Raw genomic sequence first — 21,744 nt, forward strand, 5'->3', positions numbered from 1 at the left:
AATTCAAGGCCAGCTTGAGCTACGGAATGAGTTCCAGGAAAGGCTCAAAGCTACACAGAGAAACCCTGTCTCGAAAAACCAATAAATAAATAAATAAATAAATAAATGCCCTTTAACCAATGGGACTATAGTACAACTTAATACAGCATCTACATGGTTACGTGCATGTGACTCCCACCCCCTTTTCAAAGTGTCTTCTCTACACCACAGGAAATCCCATAAGCACCAAGATTTTCCATCGTTCATAAAGGAAAACACACAGTTCAGACAAAATAATTTATTACAATATATACAGTAAATCATTGGCCAATGCCAAGAACTAAAACCCAAGCAATCTAGGGAGTTTACGGTGCCCTTCCCACCGCAAGCTTCCGTTCCTCCCCTCTCTCCACTCACAACCTGCCTGCCACGAAGCCCACCCAAGACAGCACTCTGCGCAGTGCCGGCCATGAGGAATTCCCCGCTCCCCATCTTCTCAGCCTGGCTGCACGGGAACAAGAGGATCTCCATCACCTCTCCAGCTTTCCTTTCTTCTCTAACAAGAAGCCGTCCACTTCTCTTGGAGGCTCTTCCACGCCCAGTCTCCACTCAGCTCTTCCCTAAGCTAGCTAAATGAAACTATTATTCTACAATCACATGCTGATTTCCTAGCTTCAAAGGGATCATAGTACAATATAATTGAGATTTTGCAAGTATAATTTTAATTAATTCATTAATTATAAGTTAAATGAAAATGATTTTTTCCCATGGAAAACTAGCTCAACATAAACATTTTCTTCCAGCTAAAGCCACCAAGCACTGCCATCCAGAACTCGGGCCATCTGCCCTAGCCTAGTCAGGCCATGGTCACCAATCAGGACGCCTTAGAAGGCAGCTTGGTGGCCATGGGAAGACATGGGAAAGAGGAGCTCGGGCTAATTATGTCAGTGATTCCTGGGAAGGTATGCTGTACTAGGGTAGTGTGTGCCCTGCAGGGGCATTTGCTCTGTCCTATCATGAAGTGTCAACTTCTCAGTCCATACTTCATGTCAATATCAGCACCATGAGGCATTCTTCTCCATAATAGACACCATAGGTATACTTTGTGTGGCCATAAAAATAATAAAATATAAACTAAGCAAGGACCAGGGAGCACCTGTCGATAAATGCCATAAAAATCATGGAGTCAATGAGCATCCCTGAGTGGCTAAGACATTTTAGGCTCAGTAAACACCAAGGTGAGTAACAAACATAGGAGACACACACTGAGCATTTCTTTAAAGACCAGAAAATTCCCAGTACCTAAGACTGTCTGCACCCCCAACTGGTGTGAGTCCCTGCACTTCAAATAAATACTGTCCCCTTGAGACCACCACTTTAAAGAACAAATTCCTAGGACCAGGTCCTTATCCTCAGCTTCTGGGCATTCATTCATTTGTCAAATTGATTTTCTTTTTACTAGAAAAAAATGTAGAGGTATGTGATGACAGGGGAAAAGATTAAAAAAAAAAAAAGCTGGAGGAGGAGGAAGAGGAAAAGGAGGAGGAGGAGGAGGGTTAGGTAGGAAAGTGACAGGAACCAGACTACAATTTTAAAAAATGGTATTGAAGGATTATAAACAATAATTACAGGCTGGATGTACTGAAGCAGGGTAGTATGAGGGCACACAGGTTTCTGTGTCCAAGTCGGACTTTTCCTAGATCTGAGTCATTTTCTCCCTCCTCTAAAGCTCTAGCAGAAACAGGGAAGTGTGCCCCACTAGCTTCAAATGCAAAAATTCACAGCAACATAATTATTTTCCTCCAGCAAGCCTAAAATCACATATATACATATCTTATCCCAATGGGTAAAATGTACAACTGGCCGGTTTCCCCTTAGCACCACAGAACGGTCTAAGAGGAAATGACAGATCCAGACTTGCCGAGTCCACAACAGGAGGCGGGATTCAAGCAAAGTAGGCGTAGCAAAAGACGGCCACGGCCAGCAGGATGATGCCGTTGATGTTCACCACCGTCCTCCACAGGGGCTTCTCAGAAGTGTCGGTCATCTTCAGCTTCATGGCTGCCTCCTCTTCCTTAGTCATCTTGGGTCCTTTTTCCTGGTCCAGCCCACAGAACAGGTCATATGCCCTCCTAAAGCATCCTTTCTTCTTTTGGGGAGCTTCTGTGTCTGCAGAAAGACATAAAGGGATTATTGGATACAAAGCCTAAAGCAGTGGTTCTCAGCCTTCAGAATGCTGTGACCCTTTATTTTAGTTGCTACTTCATAACTGCATTTTTGCTACTGTTGTGAATTGTAATGTAAATATCTGATATGCAGATGGTTTTGGGCAACCCCTGTGAAAGGGTCATTTGACCCCCAAAGGGGTCATGACCAACATGTTGAGAACCACTGGGCTAAAGGGCCTAGAAAGGGTTTCCAGGGAAGATGGGATACCACAAAGCATTTACCATTCTATAGAAGCATCCCAGTTCTCTTGTTTTCAGGAATGGAAATTGAATGCAATGTTCAAAGCCTGAGAGTGTTGAATTGGATTCTGCCTTCTCATGATCAACTAGTCTGAGTCTTATCTCTTCCAGGACCAATAAAAATGTGTTTTGATTTGGAATAGTCAGATAATAGATTATGAGAGGGACATGCTAACTATGAGATGGACAGCCGACTTAGGGAGAACGTGGTAAACCCACCTCGGAAACACAGAGCTTGTATCTGTTTGCTTCGTCACTGCATGGCAGTGAGGCTGGCCTGACACAGAGAGTTGGCTGCACTTGCCTAGTCTAAGGTTTCACAACAGACCCATCTGGAGGGCAAGGACTACTCCGCACAGGTCCTGATGCAGAACAACAACAGTCAGTACTTGTTGGGCTTGCATGCTGATGCACGTTAACACCGCTAGATCAAACCATCCGAGTGGTGCTGACACCCGAAGAGGATGCCGGCAAAGGAACAGATCCCCTCCGCAGAGGTCAGGTGTGGCACTGGAGACAGACAGACAGAGTTTCATATGCCAGCTCTGCCAGTCACCAGCTGTGAGATCCACTCTACCGTTGAGAGACTACTGATTGGCACGTCCTGGTTTTTATAAGCAGACCGTTAGGTTTTGCTTTGCTTTGTTGGGGGTCGGAACGCAGTCTCAGTCTGTAGCCAGACTGGATGATGGGTATGTGCCACCATTCCTAACTCACACACTTATTGAAAAAGAGCTTTAGTGATGAAGTGCATACGTGCATCAGAACTCTAAAGTGAGGTGATGAGGGCAAATGGTCTCTAGGCCATAGTGAGGTAGACATCTAGTGGGCCCGTAGCTAAGAATCTCTGCTTCTGATGCCAGATTCGTAACTCTTTCTGCTTCATCTAGTGCTGTCCTGCAGGACTGACAGGCCTTCCACTTCAGCACCCGATCAGTGCATGAGCCTGAGCGCCTCACTTCCCCAGACGTCTTCTGCACACCATACACACGCGTTCCCATGTATACATCTCTTCCACATAGAGAAAAGGTTGCGACACTAAAGCTGAAGAGAGCCTTAATTCAAAGGGTAAGCCTGGGGCTAGAGTCGGTAGCTCAGGGACAGAGTGCTCTCCTCGCAATGTGCTAAACCTAAGTAAGGCTTGATCCCCAGAACTGAAAACAAAAAATCACAAAGGATAAGTCTATGGACACTAAGCATCATCTTAAGCATCCAGAGAAATTGGATTTCCTAATCTAAAGTGGAAAGACATAAGATGCCAAGAGCCTCTGGTCCATACCCCCGTTGTCATGAGAAGTCAACATAGCTTTGCACATGTCTCTGTCTCAGGCCATAGGATGTCAGTAAAGCCCTAACTCTGCCACACCAACTATGCTCCAAATCAAGAACAAATTATTCTTTGTTCACTGATTCAACGAGTTCTGCAAATTATGGGGAGTGAGGCAGCTGAAAGCATTTCTTCCTCACCTTCACCTATTTGGTGAACTTCCACAAATGCATACCTGTCTTTCACCCTGCCCTCCCCCAGTCCTCAAGGACATAAGCAGTGATGAAGGCATTTGCTAAAGACTTCAATAAATGGCTTAGGAACACACCTATTTCAATTGTATCCTTAGGTTCCTCTTGAATGTGCTCATCATCTTCTGCATCCAGGTCAATACGTTCTTCTTTGCTGTTGCGTAGGCTCCAACACAGACGGTACAGCTGTGGAGAAAGCAAAGCAGATCACCAGAGTGTGGTGACATATTGTGTACCCTGATAATTTGCCTGAAGATCAGAGGACAGAACAAGCCACTAGATTAAACATAGAAGCCAGGTAGTGATGGCACATACCTTTAATCCTAGCATTCGGGAGGCAGTGAACTCTGTGAGTTCAAAGCCACCCTGAACTACATGAGATTGACTCAGTCTAGGAGAGAAACAGAGCCAGGCAGTGGTGGCACACACCTTTAATCCCAATACTTGGGAGTCACACACCTTTAATCCTAGCACTAGGAAAGTTGAGACAGGAAATTATATGGGAAAGGTATATAAGGCGTGAGGAGACAGGAAGTAAAATCTTTCTGCTGAGGAAAGCTGTACAGGCTGAGGCGTCCTAGAGGTAAGAGGTGGCTTGTTCCTTTGTCTCTCTAATCTTTCAGCTTTCACCCCAATATGTGGTACCAGGTTTTTTTATTATAAGACCATTTAAGATTTGAACAACACCAGAAAGATCTAAATAGGCCAAGAATTTGGGGGAGGGGGGAAGTACACATCAAGAAAGGAAAAGCATATGGCCTTTCCATACCAAGAAAACATGGATCACTGTCCCATCGACATCCCAATTAATATATATATATATGTTAACATATATATTAACATATATATATATATATATATATCATAATAGAGAGAGAGGCTAAGAGACTGCCTCAAGTCATCCCTAAATGACACATCTGCATCTTCACCTCCGAGGCTCAGGAAGAATCACAGAGAGAGGACAAAAAGAAGGTAAGAGACCAGATGGGGAGGAGTGTTGTGAACAGTGTCTTCTGGACGTGACACACCACTGTCCTCAGGAACTCACTGCAGCAGGGACCTGCACAAGATGATGCGGCCTGTCTCCCCTTCCTCGTGCATGGGGAAGGCACTCATGAGACCCCACCCCATGTGAGGGACTGTGGACAACTAAAGAATGCTGGAGAGGAAGTGTCCCTTTCTTCAGGGGTGAAGCCAGTGATAAGTTCCCATGTTCTGTATGACGCCCACTCATGCTCAAGCAAGCAGCCTTCACTAAACTCCGTGAGTCAGAAGATAAGATGCGAAGTTAAGAGGGGGCTTGTCGGAAAGAAAGGTTTCAGGACAGACATGGGATGGCAGATGGTAATGGACAGTGTAAACGACCAAAATTCAGAATATTCACATATGCAAGTACCAAAGGAGTAAAATAATACTAATAGTAATAAAACAAAAAATTAAACAAAGTAAAAGGCAAAGTGAAATAAAAATACAATAATTGTAAAAAACTGGGCCAGTGAGATAGCTCCATGAATAAAGTTGTGTACAGCCAAGCCTTTAGACTCGAGTTCAATCCTGAGGATCCACTGAGTAGCAGCAGACAACCACCTCACACAAGTTATCCTCTGACCTTCATGTGTGCACTGGGGCATGCAGATGCCCCCCATGCATGAAATATATAAATAAAATGGAGTTTTTAAAATTAAAAACCTCCTGAGAAGAGACTGCCTGAAACATACATGTTTGTTGTGTGGATGAATCACTTTTCTCCTGATAAAGGAATTTGTCCTCTCAGCACTGCTTCTCAGAAACAGGACAAGAAGTCATTTTTCTGAACCAGCATTGTAAGATCTTATTATTGAACACTGCCACATTATGGAAATAAAAACTGTAAACATGAGCCATATCAACACAGGATACAGCAGGGCCATTTTCTACTGATACACCTCGGAATGTGAGGTAGGAATTTGCAAAATCCTGTGAGAACCAATGCCAAATGTCTATCCCAATCATGCTTTTTGGTGAGTGTCTTGCTTTCTCTACTTCACAAGGAAGCTCAGAGCTAAATAGGTTTGAGGCTTCAATACTTCTGCAGACTGAGATATAGCAAAATGGTTGCTACAATGTAAAGATCCCTACCACAGAGCTGGCAAAGGACGAGCTGGTGAATCTGCAGCTATAAACGTGGATTCTATTTTACAATAAGGTTGTCTCAGATCTCGATCATCTGACAGGGAGATTAAAGGTCTCTTAGGGATTCCACGGGTGCTTGTATTTGTGTGTGCTGGAGTAAAGTGTTCATACGACCCTTTTCCTATAGATAAATGCTACATTGGCTTTTTTGTTTGTTTGTTTGTTTGTTTGTTTGTTTGTTTGTTTTTAGCTCTGTTCCCTTGCAAACCTGGGAACAACAGAATGTTGTATGTGTTGGGTCATGAGACTATTTTGACTGTAATAAAATGGGTTCATTATTGATTATCCTTCTTTGTAGTGCTAAAGCTATGAAATAACTTTAATCCAATGGCAGCATATGCAGCTAAAGAAGTGTTTTATGTTTTCTGAAGGCTTGAAATGGGTGGGCATTGGCAGTGCATTGTGGTTTGAATGTCCAAAACAAATATTGGAAGGCAATTGCCAGTTTGACAATATCAAGAGTGGGGTTTTCTTTAGATAATCTTTGGAGGTAAGTAATCCAATTACCTCTTAATACTGTTATGCTGGGAGAACCTTCCTGATTAAAAACAAAAAGATGAAGTTTGGCCCCTATCCTTTCTTCCTCTCTCTCACATGCAGCTTCTGTCAAGACACCAGCTACCACGTTATTGTTCTGCAAGAAACCCCACCATACAAAGCCTCTCAACCTTGAATTTCCAGTATCTACATGGTGAGAGACATAAACTTCTATTATCTGTGATATTATAAATGTTATTTATAATAGTATAACTATAAATATTGTTTCTAATATTATTTATAATCCACCTAGTCTGTGGCATTCAATTAAAGTGGCAGAAAACAGAATAAAACATATTGTTAAAGATGTCTCATTTAGAAAATAGTCAAAAAGTAAACCATAGTTTAAGTGGTTCCCCTGAGTGGGTAATTTTTGTAATTAGGCATGTCCCTACTGGGACTTCTGGATGATTTGGCCATGGAACTTTCACAAGAAATACAACTTCTTATTTTGGACATGGACTTCTAGTCTAGAGTATTATGTTGCCTGTCGAGGGACCTCTCTTCACTTTGTATCTGTTACTCAGGAAGCCGAGTCTACAGAACAGCCCCCTAGACTGAAGTCTGGGCTTTGAGGATTTGCACCAGACAGTGTTGATACAGCAAGCATTCCATGTTTCCCATCCTGAATGCTTCTACATGAAACCAATGATAAGCTGGAACTATTTCAGTCACGCAGAGTGTGAGCTGCTCAGAGGGATGTGGCACAGGGTGGGGTTAGCTCAAACGGATACTCACGTGCACGTCGGGAATGGGCTTGGTGAGGAAGGAGACGATCAGGATGGTGATAATAGAGACAGAGAAGAGGATGATGGCGAAGTACAAATAGTGGACTCCACAGATGATCGTGGGGCAGTTGCTGGGCTCCATGCAGCTCCCAGTTCCATAGGCAAACTCGGTAATCATACGGGAAATTCCAACCAAAAAGCCTAGAATCAGTCCCCAGAAGGCTCCCTGCAAAGGAAAACCCTGGGTTAATGGTGCTGAAACAAGAAAGCAATGACATTCTCATTTTCCTAAGGAGCAGAAGACAGAGATGAAGAAACAGAGGAGAAAAGGTTCCTCCCGGCCATCCGAGGCCAAGGCACTGAAATTCAGGTTCTGGACAGAACTGGTAATTAGCCTGACACATGGGTAGCAGCCACCTTTTCCAACTCTTCTCATGTGGGTGGATGACTGAAGAGCACATCCATCTCAGGTCTCATTTCTATTGTACTGTAAACTTGGTAGCACCCTCCCCCAGGTTAGTGGACTCAGACTCACTGACCTGGGTTTTGATGCTGCTGTTCCTACCCTGGTTTCTCAGCTGTGTCTCCCATTCTTCATACACACAAACTCCATCTCTGGACAGGTTAAACTCCTTATGCTTTCATTTCCACATTGGCCAAGGTTGTGAGCTCCATCTTGAATGCCCTCTTTCTTCTTGACTTTAAATCCTTTCTGCCCTATGCCCTCCAAGCAGCCGTCCCTGCTTAGAGTTTTGGTGTCTGTTGACATGGCCCTTTTTGAATCCCTGCCTACTTACACTTTGTCCCATGTTTCATGGCTCATTTGTCATCTCTCTTACAGTTTCACAGATGAACTTCTTGAGCACAAGGACTTTGTCCCTCACTGGGCCCTGAAGATCCTGACTAAAAAGGCAAGTTCACATCATAGGTAACTTGTACTAGAACATCCTCTGGTGTCGTTCACCCAGGGACTACAAACAAGACTTCCTAGTGGGAGCCACATAGTCAGGTCAGAATTGCAAAGATTGGATGGATAGAAACAGTGATGCCATACTGATGAGAAGCCATATGTGTGCAAAGAGTGTGCAAAAGTCTTACCGTGCACCAAAGAATTCATACAGCAGAGAAAGCTTACTCCATGAATGTGGAAAAGACTCCTGTCTGCCCTCCTGCCTTACTGTCTGCCAGAGACTTCAGAGTGGAGATCTCCCTCATGGGCATGAGGACTGTGGGAAGCCTTCACTTGTAGCTTATACATATTCATATAAGAATCCATAGTGGGGAAACCTTATATGTGTAACAAGTATGGTAAACCGTGCACCAGTGAATCCACGCTGGAGAGAAGCCCTATGAGTGTGCAAAGTATAGTGTGGCCCTCATCTCTAGCTCATACCTCATGTGACACCACACGACTCACCTTGTCAAAGAACGAGGCAGGGGAAGCTCTCTTGTCATAGTCTATGCCCCCCACTACCCCATAGGAGACGCCCCTGTTCTATTTATTCCTCCCATGTGTTTTAAAGTTAGTTTTCTGGAAGGCAATGTAAGCACAAGTATTTCAGAGACTAATTCAAAGAAAATAAAACTAAGTGCCTAAATGAAGGAAAAAAGGTTGGATGGAAAACATACACTATTAGTTGAGACTTTGTAGCGAGGACAAGGGCGGATCTGATACTAACTCCTGAGGGTTCATGCCAGTTCTCGGGGGACCTCAGGGTTTCTTGAGGCATACCCAGTCAAAGCTATAACTGTACATCCACTTCTGTTTGAGATCTCTGGAATACAGAATCCTTCTCACAGAGAATATGCAAAGCCCTGTGACTGCTGCAGCACACGGGCTTTCCTGGAGCTGCTAGAGTGATACCTACTGGTTCATTGACTCTCTTGCAGAAAACAGCGAGCAGGAAGACAGCTGCAATGGGTGGCCCCAAGTAACTGGTGATAGACTGGATATAATCAAAGAGCTGTCCACTTTGAGCAGACTGCACAATAGGAACCCAGGCGATGCTGATGCCAATCAGAACGAGGATGAACAACCTGAAATCAAAGCCCCACAAGAGTGTATCAGTATTCTACATGATAAATATATACCAGTAATATAGAAACACATACGCACATGCTAGCATATCAGTGTTCTACATGATAAATATATACCAGTAATATAGAAACACATATGCACATGCTAGCATATCAGTGTTATACATGATAAAGATATACTAGTAATATAGAAACACATATGCACATGCTAGCATATCAGTGTTCTACATGATAAATATATATCAATAATAGATAAACACATACACACATGTTAGCATATCAGTGTTCTACATGATAAATATATACCAATAATATATAAACACATATGCACATACCTATATGTAGGTGTTACCAGCAAATATATATGCATACACATATTATATAAATATATACATATTTCATATTACCACAGTGAAGCAAATTCATTCTGGAGGCTTCTTTCTTCCTTATTCTGTTTAACTGAAAGTCATCTGTGTCTATGAATAACTGAGACACATTTGACTTTCAAAAGGCAGCTAGGCCCAGTGATCTAATGCACAAAAATCCCACTTTGAGAAGAGTCAAAGGCAGGTACAATGTTACAGACTCGGGAGCAAGGTAATCATGGATTCAGATTCTCATTGTTCCTGCATGAAACAAGCTACTTAATCTCCCTCCAAGTCTCAAGTTCTCCAGCTGAAAACGGAGAATAAAAGATTGGGTGAAGATTAATGAGAGAAAATCATCTCACAATAGAAAATTTAATTTTAATTTAATTTTTTTTTTGGTTTTTCAAGACAGGGTTTCTCTGTGTAGCTTTGCACCTTTCTTGGAACTCACTTGGTAGCCCAGGCTGGCCTCAAACTCAAAGAGATCTGCCTGGCTCTGCCTCCCGAGTGCTGGGATTAAAGGCATGTGCCACCACTGCCCAGCAAATTTAAAATTTTTAAAAAATTTAAAACTTAAATTTAAAAAATAAAATTTTCTTCCTTCCTTCCCTTCTCTCTCTCTTCCTCTCTTTCTTTAATTTTTTGAGACAGGTTTTCTCTGTGTAACAGTCCTGGCTGTCCTGGAACTCTCTCTGTAGACCAGCCTGACCTCGAACTCACAGAGATCCACCTGCCTCTGACTCCCAAGTGCTGGGATCAAAGGCGGGTGTCACCACACTCAGCTCTAAAATTAAAACTTTTTAAATTAAATAAAATTTTTAAAATATCATCTTCTTTTTCTTCTTTCTTACAAAGTCTTAACAAAGTTAAAGAATTAGCCAGGGAAAGATTTTAAGGGAACAGTCTAGTCAGGAAGTAGCCAGGTCTTTCTAGCTCTCTTCTTGTTTACTTCATGTTGGAAAACTATGGGAGATTCTCTTACACACTCTTATTTCTTGTGCACTTGGTTTAATTATAAAGAAGACTAGAGTTTCCTTACCCTGTGCGTATTTAAAGCAAACGAGTAATGTTTCCACCTAGGTCTCCCTCTGGAACAGCCTTCCTATACCACCCACTATTTACCCAAAACCTACCTGCCTTTTTGACTCCAAAAATCTCCCTCCACCAAACCTTCGCCTGCTACACTGAGCCATGCTCATCTCTCCCTTATCTGGGTCCTGGATTGCTCTTACAAACCATACAGTTGCTTCATGCCACTGTGAGCTTGTTTAATTTGAGCAAACCCAAAGCTAGTAGTTATTGGATGCACAAAAAAAAAAAAAATGTGAGATTTAATGCAATCATAGGACCAGGAGATCTAGAACTGTACAAGTCAACAAACTGGTTTTCTTTCCAGTAGGTACCTTCTAAGAAAACAAACAAACAAACAAACAAACAAGTGAGGTCTCGGTGCTGCTCAGTAGAGTGCAAAGTAGTAGACGCTCTGCTGGTCAGATACTCTTTTGTGGGGATAGGGATCCTTATTTTCTCAAAAAACAAGGAATGGGGATGCAGCTCAGTGGGAGAGCATTTGCCTGGTCCATGCAAAGCACCAAGTTTGATCCCAGTGTCATTTATTAAAGTATATGTGCACAGAGCTGGTGCTTTGTACTTCACAGAGTATATTGAGAGCTCTGTGGAGGGACTTAACCATCTGCAGTCACAGGCCTGGCTCTGCCCAGCCCAGGCCTAGTTAAGACACAGATAACTTCATCCTAGTAACCCTCATTAGCAGCCTGAGATAAAGAAGTTGATTTCTTACATCTTCTAACTCCAGTGGGACACTGCTTAATTGTTTTCAAATGTAAAATGAAATGCCAGGGCTGGGGTCTAGCTCTGGGGTACAGTGCTCGCCCAGAGTGTACAAAGCCCTGACTTCAATGCCCCATTACCACAGAAAATAAAAAGAAAGTGCCAGTGAAGGGTAACTATAACTGGCCACAGAGACAACTCCGATTATACCAAGTATCCGCCAATCTTGCCTAACTGAACTACGGTGGGTAGAATTTTTTGTGATCTTTTCAGCTTCCCTGGTACATGGCAGAGTGGAGGAAGCCGCATTTACCTTCCTGCGATCATGAGCTCCTTCTCGGATGCTCCCTTCCGGATCTTGGTGTAGATGTCCATGGTGAAGAGGGTGCTGGCACTATTGAAGATGGAGGTCAGGGAGCTCATGAGTGAAGCCATCATCACTGACAACATCAGGCCTCGAAGTCCTGGAAGAGAGAGAGGTTCTGAGTGACACATCCGTCACCCCAACCTCTGTTTCTTGTGCAGCAGTACCCAAGGTTTGTTTGCCTTCAGAAATTGTGCCTATGTCCTCAAATTCATCTCTCTGGGAAGAATAGGGGTTTTAAGAACTGGACTGTAGCTTCAAATTCTAAGACCACAGCAGATAATGATTTAGAGACAAGATAAACATTAGAGACTTTTCAACTAAATGGTGATGATGATGATGATGGTGATGAGTGTGGTGGTCATGGCAGTGGCAGGTATTTCCAACCAAGGAGACTTTCATAAGGACTCTCACCAAAAAGAGTCATGATACAGCAGAAGGATGTCTACACTAGATTGAAAAGAGAATGAGAAGACATCCATGAAGCCTAGAGAAATGAGCAAATCACATCTGGCAAAGCTGTAGCATACAGAGTGTGATGGCTGCTCTTGGTTGTCAGCTTAACCACATCTGGAATCAACTAAAACCCCTGAGTACAACTGTGGGGGATTTTCTTAATTAAATAATTTGAAGTGGAAAGATCCACCTTTAATCTGGATCTTTTAAGGTGGGAAGATCCACCTGTAATCTGGGCCACACCTTCTGGTGGCAGCCTATTATATAAGGACTTGGAAGAAGGAAGCTCTTGCTCTTTGCCTGCTTGCCCTCACTCTCTCTGGCAAGTCCATTCCTGCACTGGCTTTGGAGCCTATTTCTTAGGGATTCCAGCATACACTGAAGACTAGCTGAGACACCCAGGCTTATGGATGAAACAACTACTAGATTCTGGGACTTTTTGTTGGAAGACAGTAATTGTTGGGCTAGCTGGGCCACTAGCTGTGAGCCACACTAATAAATCACCTGGTGAAGCGGGTCTGTGACACAACCTGCCTGCCCTGCAACAAGACCTGTTTAAACTCCGCCGCCGACATCGGCTTTGCCATTGATGACTTGAGCAGCATCGGACAAGCAACTTAATTTCCTCTCATTGTTCTATTCTTGTTAGACCTTCATTCACTTATCTGCTCAACAAATGTTTGCTAAATATAATTGTGCGGCAGCCTAGCCCCCGCCCCCAAATCATGGTATAGCAGACTAGTAAGGCAAGAGAGGCAAAAGCAGACAGGAAGAAAAGTACATGATAATTAGGAGACAAAACGGGCAGAAGTGGTGTGGATTAGTGGGGGAACACTCACTGGCTGAAAAGCTGAATCTACAAGTGGAACCAAAGAGGCAGCCTAAGAAGATGGGGAAAGAGACAAACTGGAGAGGATAGCATTATGAACCCAAAGAGAAAGGTTCGAGAAAGACAACTGATGGATGACATTAAATGCTATTGAGTGATGTAAAGGGAGGGACAGGAAATGTCTGTGTGGTCTAACATGGGATTCAGTATTCACAGAAGCCAGGTGACTGCCGGGAGGCCAGAAACACCTAGTGCAAACACAGTGTTTTGCTGTTTTGCACACATCTTTTTGTTGTTCACTGTTCAACTCTAGCACCATGGGCTAGGGTCTCATGAGAGCAGAGGGTTACAGGGCCAATTTGGAAAAGTCACACATTTGTTCCGGCAAAGACCAGTGTGACTGACTGTTGCTCGTTGGAACCTTAATTAATAAGCAGCCAACTTCAGTGGAGGAGTTAAATATTACTCCAGCTCTTATATGAGTTGAATACAAATGTTCTGCCCAAGATTGTGCATAAAGCTTGTGGAAAGAAGTTTAAAAAGAAAGCTAGCCATGTTGGTAAACACCAGTAATCCGAGCACTAGGGGAGCTCAGACAAAAAGACTAACATCAATTCAATTCAAGGCCAGCTTGGATGGATGGATGGATGGATGGATGGATGGATGGATGGATGGATGGATAGACAGATAGACAGACAGACGGACAGACGGATGGACGGACAGACAGACAGATAGATAGATAGATAATAGACAGACAGACAGATAGATGGAAGGAAGGTTGAAAAGGTGGCTCAGTGGATAAGATATTTGCTGCATAAGCAGGAGGACCTGAGTTCGGATCCCCTGCATCTACATAAAGCCAGGAACTATAGCACATATCTGTAACTCCAGTGCTGATGGGAAAGACATAGATACTGGGGCTCCCTAGTCAGCCAATCTAGCCAAAACTGAGAGCTCCTGTAGGGGACTCATCCCCATCTTTTTTTTCCCAAGGTACTCTTGAGGAGTGAGGGATAAGAGATTTAGATAGAAATATAGAGGGGAGAGAGAGACAGATAGAAACACAGGATAGCCTCGGGAGGGCCTGGATCCTTATCCACCAGCCCCCTCTGTCTCTTCTCAAGGGCTTTTTAAAGGAATGCTGAGAGGTGGAGCAAAAGACCTCTCCCTAGCACAGTCAAGTGCAGACCCTTCCAAACACCTGGTAACCATGCAATTCAGTAACCAGTCAGTTCATCCCCTTATGCAGCCCTGCTGGGTAAAGTAAGCTCAGATCTCACTAGGAAACCTCTGTGGGCTCCCACAAGCACCAAGTACAGTGAGATAGCATGTCTTAAACAGACAAACAAACAAACAAACACCCCATGGCTTAAGGCTTATGGGACATCTTGGAAGATAAGATAGAAATACTGTAAGACCCAGAGGACCAGGAAATCTGCTGTAAGACTGTGTCTCCCAGAAATGACAGGGAAGTTTCATGCATGCTATCTTAACAATATGACTGCTTAAACAAGACCTGAACAGGGACAACATCAATAGACGTGATAACATGGAAGGGGCCCCAACCATAGGCAAAGGACCACAGGCAACTAAGGGGCATTAAGAGCAAAAGCAGTCTTCTCCTTGGGATGAGCTCCCAACTAGTTATCTAATACCAAGTGGTCAGCTCTGAAATCAAATACACACAAAGAACACTAAGTAGACTCAGCTCTCTCTCTCTCTCTCTCTCTCTCTCTCTCTCTCTCTCTCTCTCTCTTTCTCTCTGTGTGTGTGTGTGTGTGTGTGTGTGTATTAAATTTTAAAGGACAGGAATTTGAGAGAGTGAAAGAGGAACACAAGGGAGGAGCTGGGGGAAAGAAATGTATTATATTTTAATAATAATGAAAATAAATGTAACAGGAAAAGGACTATTACTATTATAAATGAGCGACAATATAGGTTATTGCAACTGTCAGGTAAAATGTTCTCTACAAATTTGTGTATTTCCCTTTTACACACTTAGTATTTCTATCATAGTGTAAATTTTTAAAATTGTGAGAAAAAATAAGGTGCATGGGCCAGCGAAGTGGCTTGGTGGGTAAAAGTGATGGGTACACAAGCCTGATGGCCTGGATTGGAGCCCCAGAGTCTACAGTGAAAGGGGAGAACCAGCTCCTAAAGGCTGTGCTCGGATGTCCACACACAGCACACACACACACACACACACACACACACACACACACACACACACACACACTAAATCAAATATTTGAAGTAATTATGGTGGTTTGGAAGAAAATAGCCCGCAAAAGAAGTGGCACTATTAGGAGGTGTGGCCTTGTTGGAGTAGGTGTGGTCTCATTGGAGGACATGTGTCACTGTCAAGACAGGCTTTGAGGTCTCATATGTGCTCAAGCCATACCCAGTGAGAAACTCTGCTTCCTGTTGCCTGCATATCAACATGTAGCAGCTCCTTCTCCAGCACCATGTCTGCCTGCATGCCACCATGCTCCTTGCCATGATAATGGACTGAACCTCTGAAACTGTAAGCTGCCACCTCAGTTAAATGTTTTCCTTTGTAACAGTTGCCATGGTCATGGTGTCTCTTCACAGCAACAGAAAGCCTAACTAAGACAGTAATAATAGAAGTGGAGACTTGACATCTACTTGTGGCTTCCACATGTGTGCACATGTGTACATGTACATACATACATACATACATACACACACACACACACAAATTCTAAATTTTGAAATGAGATCATTCAGCATTTGAGTTTCTATGACTGGCTTTTTTCACTTAACACCTTGCAGCGTCATACACATTACCACAAATGAACAGATCACCTTGCAAGTCTGAATGTCATCCTATTGTTTGTGGAGACCACATTTTTATCCATTTATGTTTGAACGCTTAGGTTGGTTCCATAGCTCGGCAATTGTGCACAAGCCTACGATGCACACTAGAACACATTTGTCTCTTTAACATAGTGGTTTCATTCCCTTTGGATATGAACTCTGTACGAAGAACGTTGAACCCTATGGTAGGTCTACTTTTAATTTTCTTTTCAGGAGCCTCCATACTGTTTTCCAAAATGGCTGCTGTAAGTTATAACCTCTCTGTTTAAGTGCTTTAAATGACTATCTAGACAGATAGGAATAGGGAATTTCTGCCCCCACCCCAACAAGTTTTCATATCATTTCCTTTCTTAGCCCAACTAAAGGACAAGACCCAGGACGACAGACTCCAACTGAACTATATGTTACAGACAGTAACTCAAAAACACAGAAATGGGGCTTTCACCTTAGAGCACAGCCCTGGCTGGGAAATGGCTTTGTCCCAGAATGCACCCAAAAGTTTAGGTAGAGCCTAAACCAAATTGACCTCCCAAGAAAGTCTCACCATTAGGCATGAGCTCCACCACCAAGGTTGGATAGGCGATGTTGGTGCAGCCAACAGCAGTGCCGCAGTACCTCTTACATTCTGAGGGGATGACACAGGCGATTTTGTCTAGAGAGAGAGAGGAAGGCTTGTATCAGCAAGTTTTCGTTGGGTTGCAGTGGGTTCAGATGGGTGCAAATGTTTATGCTTTTTTTTTCTTTTCTTTTTTTTTTTTTTTTTTTTTTTGGTTTTTTGAGACAGGGTTTCTCTGTGGAACTCACTCTGTAGCCTAGGCTGGCCTCGAACTCATCGAGATCCGCCTGACTCTGCCTCCCGAGTGCTGGGATTAAAGGCGTGCGCCACCACCACTGGGCATGTTTACCTTCTTAAAGCAACACTTCAAACAAGATATTCCCACCCAACACCCAAGAACAGTGCCCGGAAGAGAACATCTCCCAGCTAAGCCATTCTGTGTCATATCCTGGCCCTGTTATCCCAGACACAGCTTGAAGCTCCCACAGCAGAGAAAAATGGTTCTTAGGCAGAGGGGGAAAAAGGAAACTAAGAAATGATCTGGTGGGAAGGGAGAAGACGCTGTCTTCTATCTTAACAGCTTGGTGATGATAATTGTCTTTTCTTTTTCCTCCTGAAAATCATGGTTATCTGTGACTCCTAGTTTTGAGGTTTATTTTGAATAGCTCTTAAGCATACAGTCAATCCCCTAGAAAACCATGGTTACTCCCAAGATGTGAGAAATCTGGTGCAAAGATAAGAAAGAAATAGACTGGGAGGAGAAGGGAACAAGATCTAGAATCTTGGAGCAAATTCTAGAAACTTATATAGAATTCAGCTCCACAAACATCTGTTAAGTACTCACTTAGCACTGCACTGCACAGCACCAATTCACCAAAGTAGTATTTTGTAAATAAATAGCCATTAAGGAATGAGCCATTCTATTTGCTAGACAAGTGTCTCTCAGTATCCACACGTGATTGGTTCCTGGGTATTCTTGACCCAATGGATTCCAAAGTCTGCGAGTGTTCAACCCCTTAAATAAAATATCATAGTACCTGTTGTAATGCACATCTTCCCCTTAAATGACGTACTTACAATACATAATAAGCTATAAATGCTATGGAAATAGCTGTTACACTCTGTTGTTTGGAAAACGCAATAAGCAAAACTTTACAAATTTTCATCATAGGTGCAGATTTTTTTCAATATGTAGTTGGTTGAAGAGCCACAGATGTGTGAGTTACGAATATAGAGGGCAATTATATTTCCCCATGGTGTGCAAGCCGGCACAGGAATAGGAGAGCCTAGAGGGGGCATGTAACCAAGGACAAGATAGCAAATGCCTGCCAACTCTTCTGACTTCATTTTGGAGGATGCTTGCCAAACTGTCACTCTGTGGTGCTCTGTTTATTTATTGTTGTTATTTTGCATTTCAAACAGTTTTGAATCGTAACAGCTCACCAAAAATTATTTTTATTCCTAACAGCAGCATGTAAAGAGCAATGCTGAGATGCCACAAAAAAAGGCCAAAGATGAACCTGTCACTCTAGATGGCAACTCACAGGCTTGAGGCCCCTGCAAGGAAACAATCCACAACACAGGGCAGAGAACATGGCACTCAGCAACTGGCTGGGCCTTTGACATTAAAATTACAAAATAAATTATTAGACACCACTGCAAGGCTGGGGGTCAGGGTGCAGAACAGCCATCGAGCAGACACTATTTCCTGGAAGAGGGAACCTGGATGACAAGTCATGACTGTGGAAGATTTGAAAAGTAACGAGAAGGCAACTGTTGATGTAAGAAATGAGGGAACTGCTTCTCTCCTTCTGCCTCGTAGGCTCCAGAGATCAACTTCAGGTTGTCAGGCTTGGTGACAAGCCTGCCATCAAACAACTTTAAATTTTTAAAACACAAATAAATCATAAACTGATTTTAAAAGAGACTGGGAAAGGCAACGCCAAGATTTCTGTGTCTCTGAAGTGCTCGCTGCCCGACACAGGCAGCCCTGACCCTTGGTAATCATGGCACGAAAGAAAGAGTATCAGAGGGGCGGGAGGGCTTCCAGAGCGCCATAGAGCTAGCAAAGCAAAAATGGGCTGAGCTCGGGTAGAGGAATTACCTGTGTATAAAACCCGGCTGACCATCCCCGTCATCACCATGAGGAACATGGGCAACAGCTTCATATAGCCACACAGGATACAGCCGGCCTTCACATGAGACATGTTCTTAGCTGAGAGGCAGCGCTGCACGATGACCTGTCAAGAACATCCCAGTGAGGACCTGTGCGACACTGTGACCATCTGACATCCCAGCTTCCCTGTTTTGGGTCTTTAGCCTTGGTCCCCAGAAACCCACAGGCCTTCATCTCCATACTCAACCCCAACAGCCTGCCAGGTGGGAGTCTCCATCATGCAACCTGTCTACCTGCACACCCAGACGGCATACCTGGTCTGTGCACCAGTACCACAGGGAGAGGATGCCCAAGCCAAAGATGAGTCCAGGCCATGGAATGTCTCCCTTAATAGGATCTCGGAATATATGGAACGAGTCAGCCCTGGGAGTGTAGCATTCTTCCTTGATGGTGATGTTTCCATCAGAAACCATGCTTGGAATGGCTTTCATGTACTTCTCCATGAACGCCTCATACCCTCCTACTTCATTGAAAGCTGAAAAATATTGGTACCAAAAAGAACACTGTAAAAAATTTAATTCCATATAGTGATTTCATGTATGAGTATATTGGACACCAAGAGGGTACCAGCACAGGAGAACGCCCTTGAAGCGTGCACAGTTTGGGGCAAATTACCTTCCCTGTAGGCCCCAGGTTTCTCATTTATAAAAATGGGAGTGTGAACTCTGCCCAGCCTTCCTGGGAGCCACTGACATTTCAAAGCCTGTGGAAGTGCCCTGACTGAAAACCATATACAAAGGGGGAATGTCTTATTAAAAGAAGACCTCGGCTTTGAACCACATGCAGACTGTTTTTTCTTTAAATCCCACCTGTCAGCCAGGGTCTTTGGAACTCAGAACACAGTTAGAGACACACAGTTGCTTTCTGGAGACTGGCCACAAGGCCGGACAGCAAGTCCCAGGGATGTACCGGGAATGGGTGAGGGATCAGAACTTGGCCACCTCAGCTCAGTGTTGCCTTTTAGCCTGTGTTTGCCGACCCCCCAGAGCCTACAGGAAAACCCAATGAAATCCTCAGAAAACTAAACCCTAGAGTGTAGACAAGAGCCTTTGACTGACACCCAGAGGGTCCTATACACATGGAAAACAACATGTGTCTTCTGTCTCCTCCTAACAGCTAGGCTTCCCAATGCTGTCTTTTTTTTTTTTTTTTTTTTTTTTTTTTTTTGGGTTTTCGAGACAGGGTTTCTCTGTGTAGTTTTGCGCCTTTCCTGGAGCTCACTTGGTAGCCCAGGCTGGCCTCGAACTCACAGCGATCCACCTGGCTCTGCCTCCCGAGTGCTGGGATTAAAGGCGTGCGCCACCACCGCCCGGCCCCAATGCTGTCTTTTATAGACAGGACAATTTCAAGAAATGATAGAAGATGCTGACAGTGGGTGAACAATTTTAAAATTTTGTCAACTGAAGCATTAAAATGAAAGATCACCTATCACCAACAGTGCCTAAATGGTGGGTTTTTAACATCACAGTGTATGCAGGATATAGTTTCAGCCTGAAAATACAGCATGTAAATCTGTGTCACTTGATGGGTAGTTAACCTTCTTCATTTTTACCCAGGTTCTCTGCAAATACAGCACCACATTACCACAGGCCTACCCTAGAGACCACTGAACCAAGCTATCCAGAAAGAACAGGGGCAATTCGAGTATTCCTCGGGTCTGCTCCAACAAGGGTCCAAAGAGGCAAGGGGGGTCCCATAAGGATGGCCGGTCAGGGCTGGGCCAGTGCCCTGAGCTAGGCAGAGTGGAATGGGATGTTTGTACACTATGTGAAGATGTATTGCTGTGATTCGTTTAATAAAGTGCTGAATGGCCAGTATCTAAGCAGGAGAGACAGGCGGGATTTCTGGGGAGAGATCGAGGAAGAGGAGAAGGAATCTAGGTACACGAATTACTCCAGAGATGCCAGAGATGAACAGGTCTGATGTACAAAAATGGAGAAGAGGTTAAAAAAAAAAAAAAGCCATGAAGTAGAGCATACATTAATAAAAGCAGATTAAGTTATAAGAGCTAGTTGGGGGCAAGCCTAAGGTAAGACCAAACTTTCATAATTAATAATAAGTCTCCGTGTCATTATTTGGGAGCTTGCTGGTGGGACAAAGACTCGATACAGCAGAGCATGCAGGCAGGCAAGCCAGACTTGCTCTTCCCTGGTCAGAACTGCACACCTCTGCCCCCACCTCCTCAGCTAGCCTTAACCCACTTACCAAACACAGTCAGGATAAGAGACCCCACCAGCATAATTGCTGTCTGCAAGGTGTCCGTGTAAATCACCGCTGCCAGGCCCCCTAAGCATGCAAAAAGACAAGAGATCACATGGAGTGCGTGATGTCCACCTGCTTCCTTTTCCTACCCACTACCCTCTCTTTATCACCAAGGCACCTGCCAAGGAGCCCTCCACCGCCCCTGCCACCACCATCTGCCTGCCTTCCCTCCTCCCTAATCTTGCTGCAATATTCTCCTAACCTTCACCTCTCACGAAAACACCTAAAGGCCTGGGAAAGGGCGGGGCATTTGTCTATACCTGAGTGGAAAACACTTGTTGTGAGCTTTTTAAGCTAGGACATGGCTCAAAAGAAGGCTTGCTCCTTTTTACTCTGTAATGCTAGAGATGGAACCCAGCCCCCACCCCGTGTGTGTGTGTGTGTGTGTGTGTGTGTGTGTCCACGTGTACACACGCATGTGACAGACAAATGTGCTAACTGTAAATTACATTCCCAGCCTCTCTAAGGAACTTCTTGTCCTCAGGTATACAGGGCTCCCATGGAGCAGCAATCTCCACTGTTCATCTTCCCCTTCACTCCCGCAAAGAACACCAGTCTCTGCCATCCTCAAATCGTACTCCAAAACCTCTTCGTCTATCTTTCTCCCACTTCAAAATGGTTCCTAATCTAGTCACATTAGACCTGTGGTTCCCAAGGACTCTGTA

General features: G+C 43.9%; 1 protein-coding gene across 1 annotated transcript in view; it reads right to left on the bottom strand.

Moving 5' to 3' along the window:
• Positions 1-262: 262 nt before the first annotated feature.
• The window catches only part of Slc5a1 (solute carrier family 5 member 1), an 80,186-nt gene continuing 58,704 nt past the window's right edge, over positions 263-21,744 (bottom strand). The window contains exons 7-15 of the mRNA XM_006972898.4: positions 21,023-21,103; positions 19,072-19,292; positions 18,746-18,881; positions 16,630-16,737; positions 11,912-12,062; positions 9,271-9,439; positions 7,413-7,628; positions 4,043-4,151; positions 263-2,148 (exon numbers count right to left, since the gene is read on the bottom strand). Coding sequence (XP_006972960.1) covers positions 1,925-2,148; positions 4,043-4,151; positions 7,413-7,628; positions 9,271-9,439; positions 11,912-12,062; positions 16,630-16,737; positions 18,746-18,881; positions 19,072-19,292; positions 21,023-21,103 — 1,415 coding nt within the window. The 3' untranslated portion in view covers positions 263-1,924. The remainder of the gene's footprint in view (positions 2,149-4,042; positions 4,152-7,412; positions 7,629-9,270; positions 9,440-11,911; positions 12,063-16,629; positions 16,738-18,745; positions 18,882-19,071; positions 19,293-21,022; positions 21,104-21,744) is intronic.

Source organism: Peromyscus maniculatus, chromosome 10 (assembly GCF_049852395.1).
Source record: "Peromyscus maniculatus bairdii isolate BWxNUB_F1_BW_parent chromosome 10, HU_Pman_BW_mat_3.1, whole genome shotgun sequence".
Taxonomy (NCBI): Eukaryota; Metazoa; Chordata; class Mammalia; order Rodentia; family Cricetidae; genus Peromyscus; species Peromyscus maniculatus.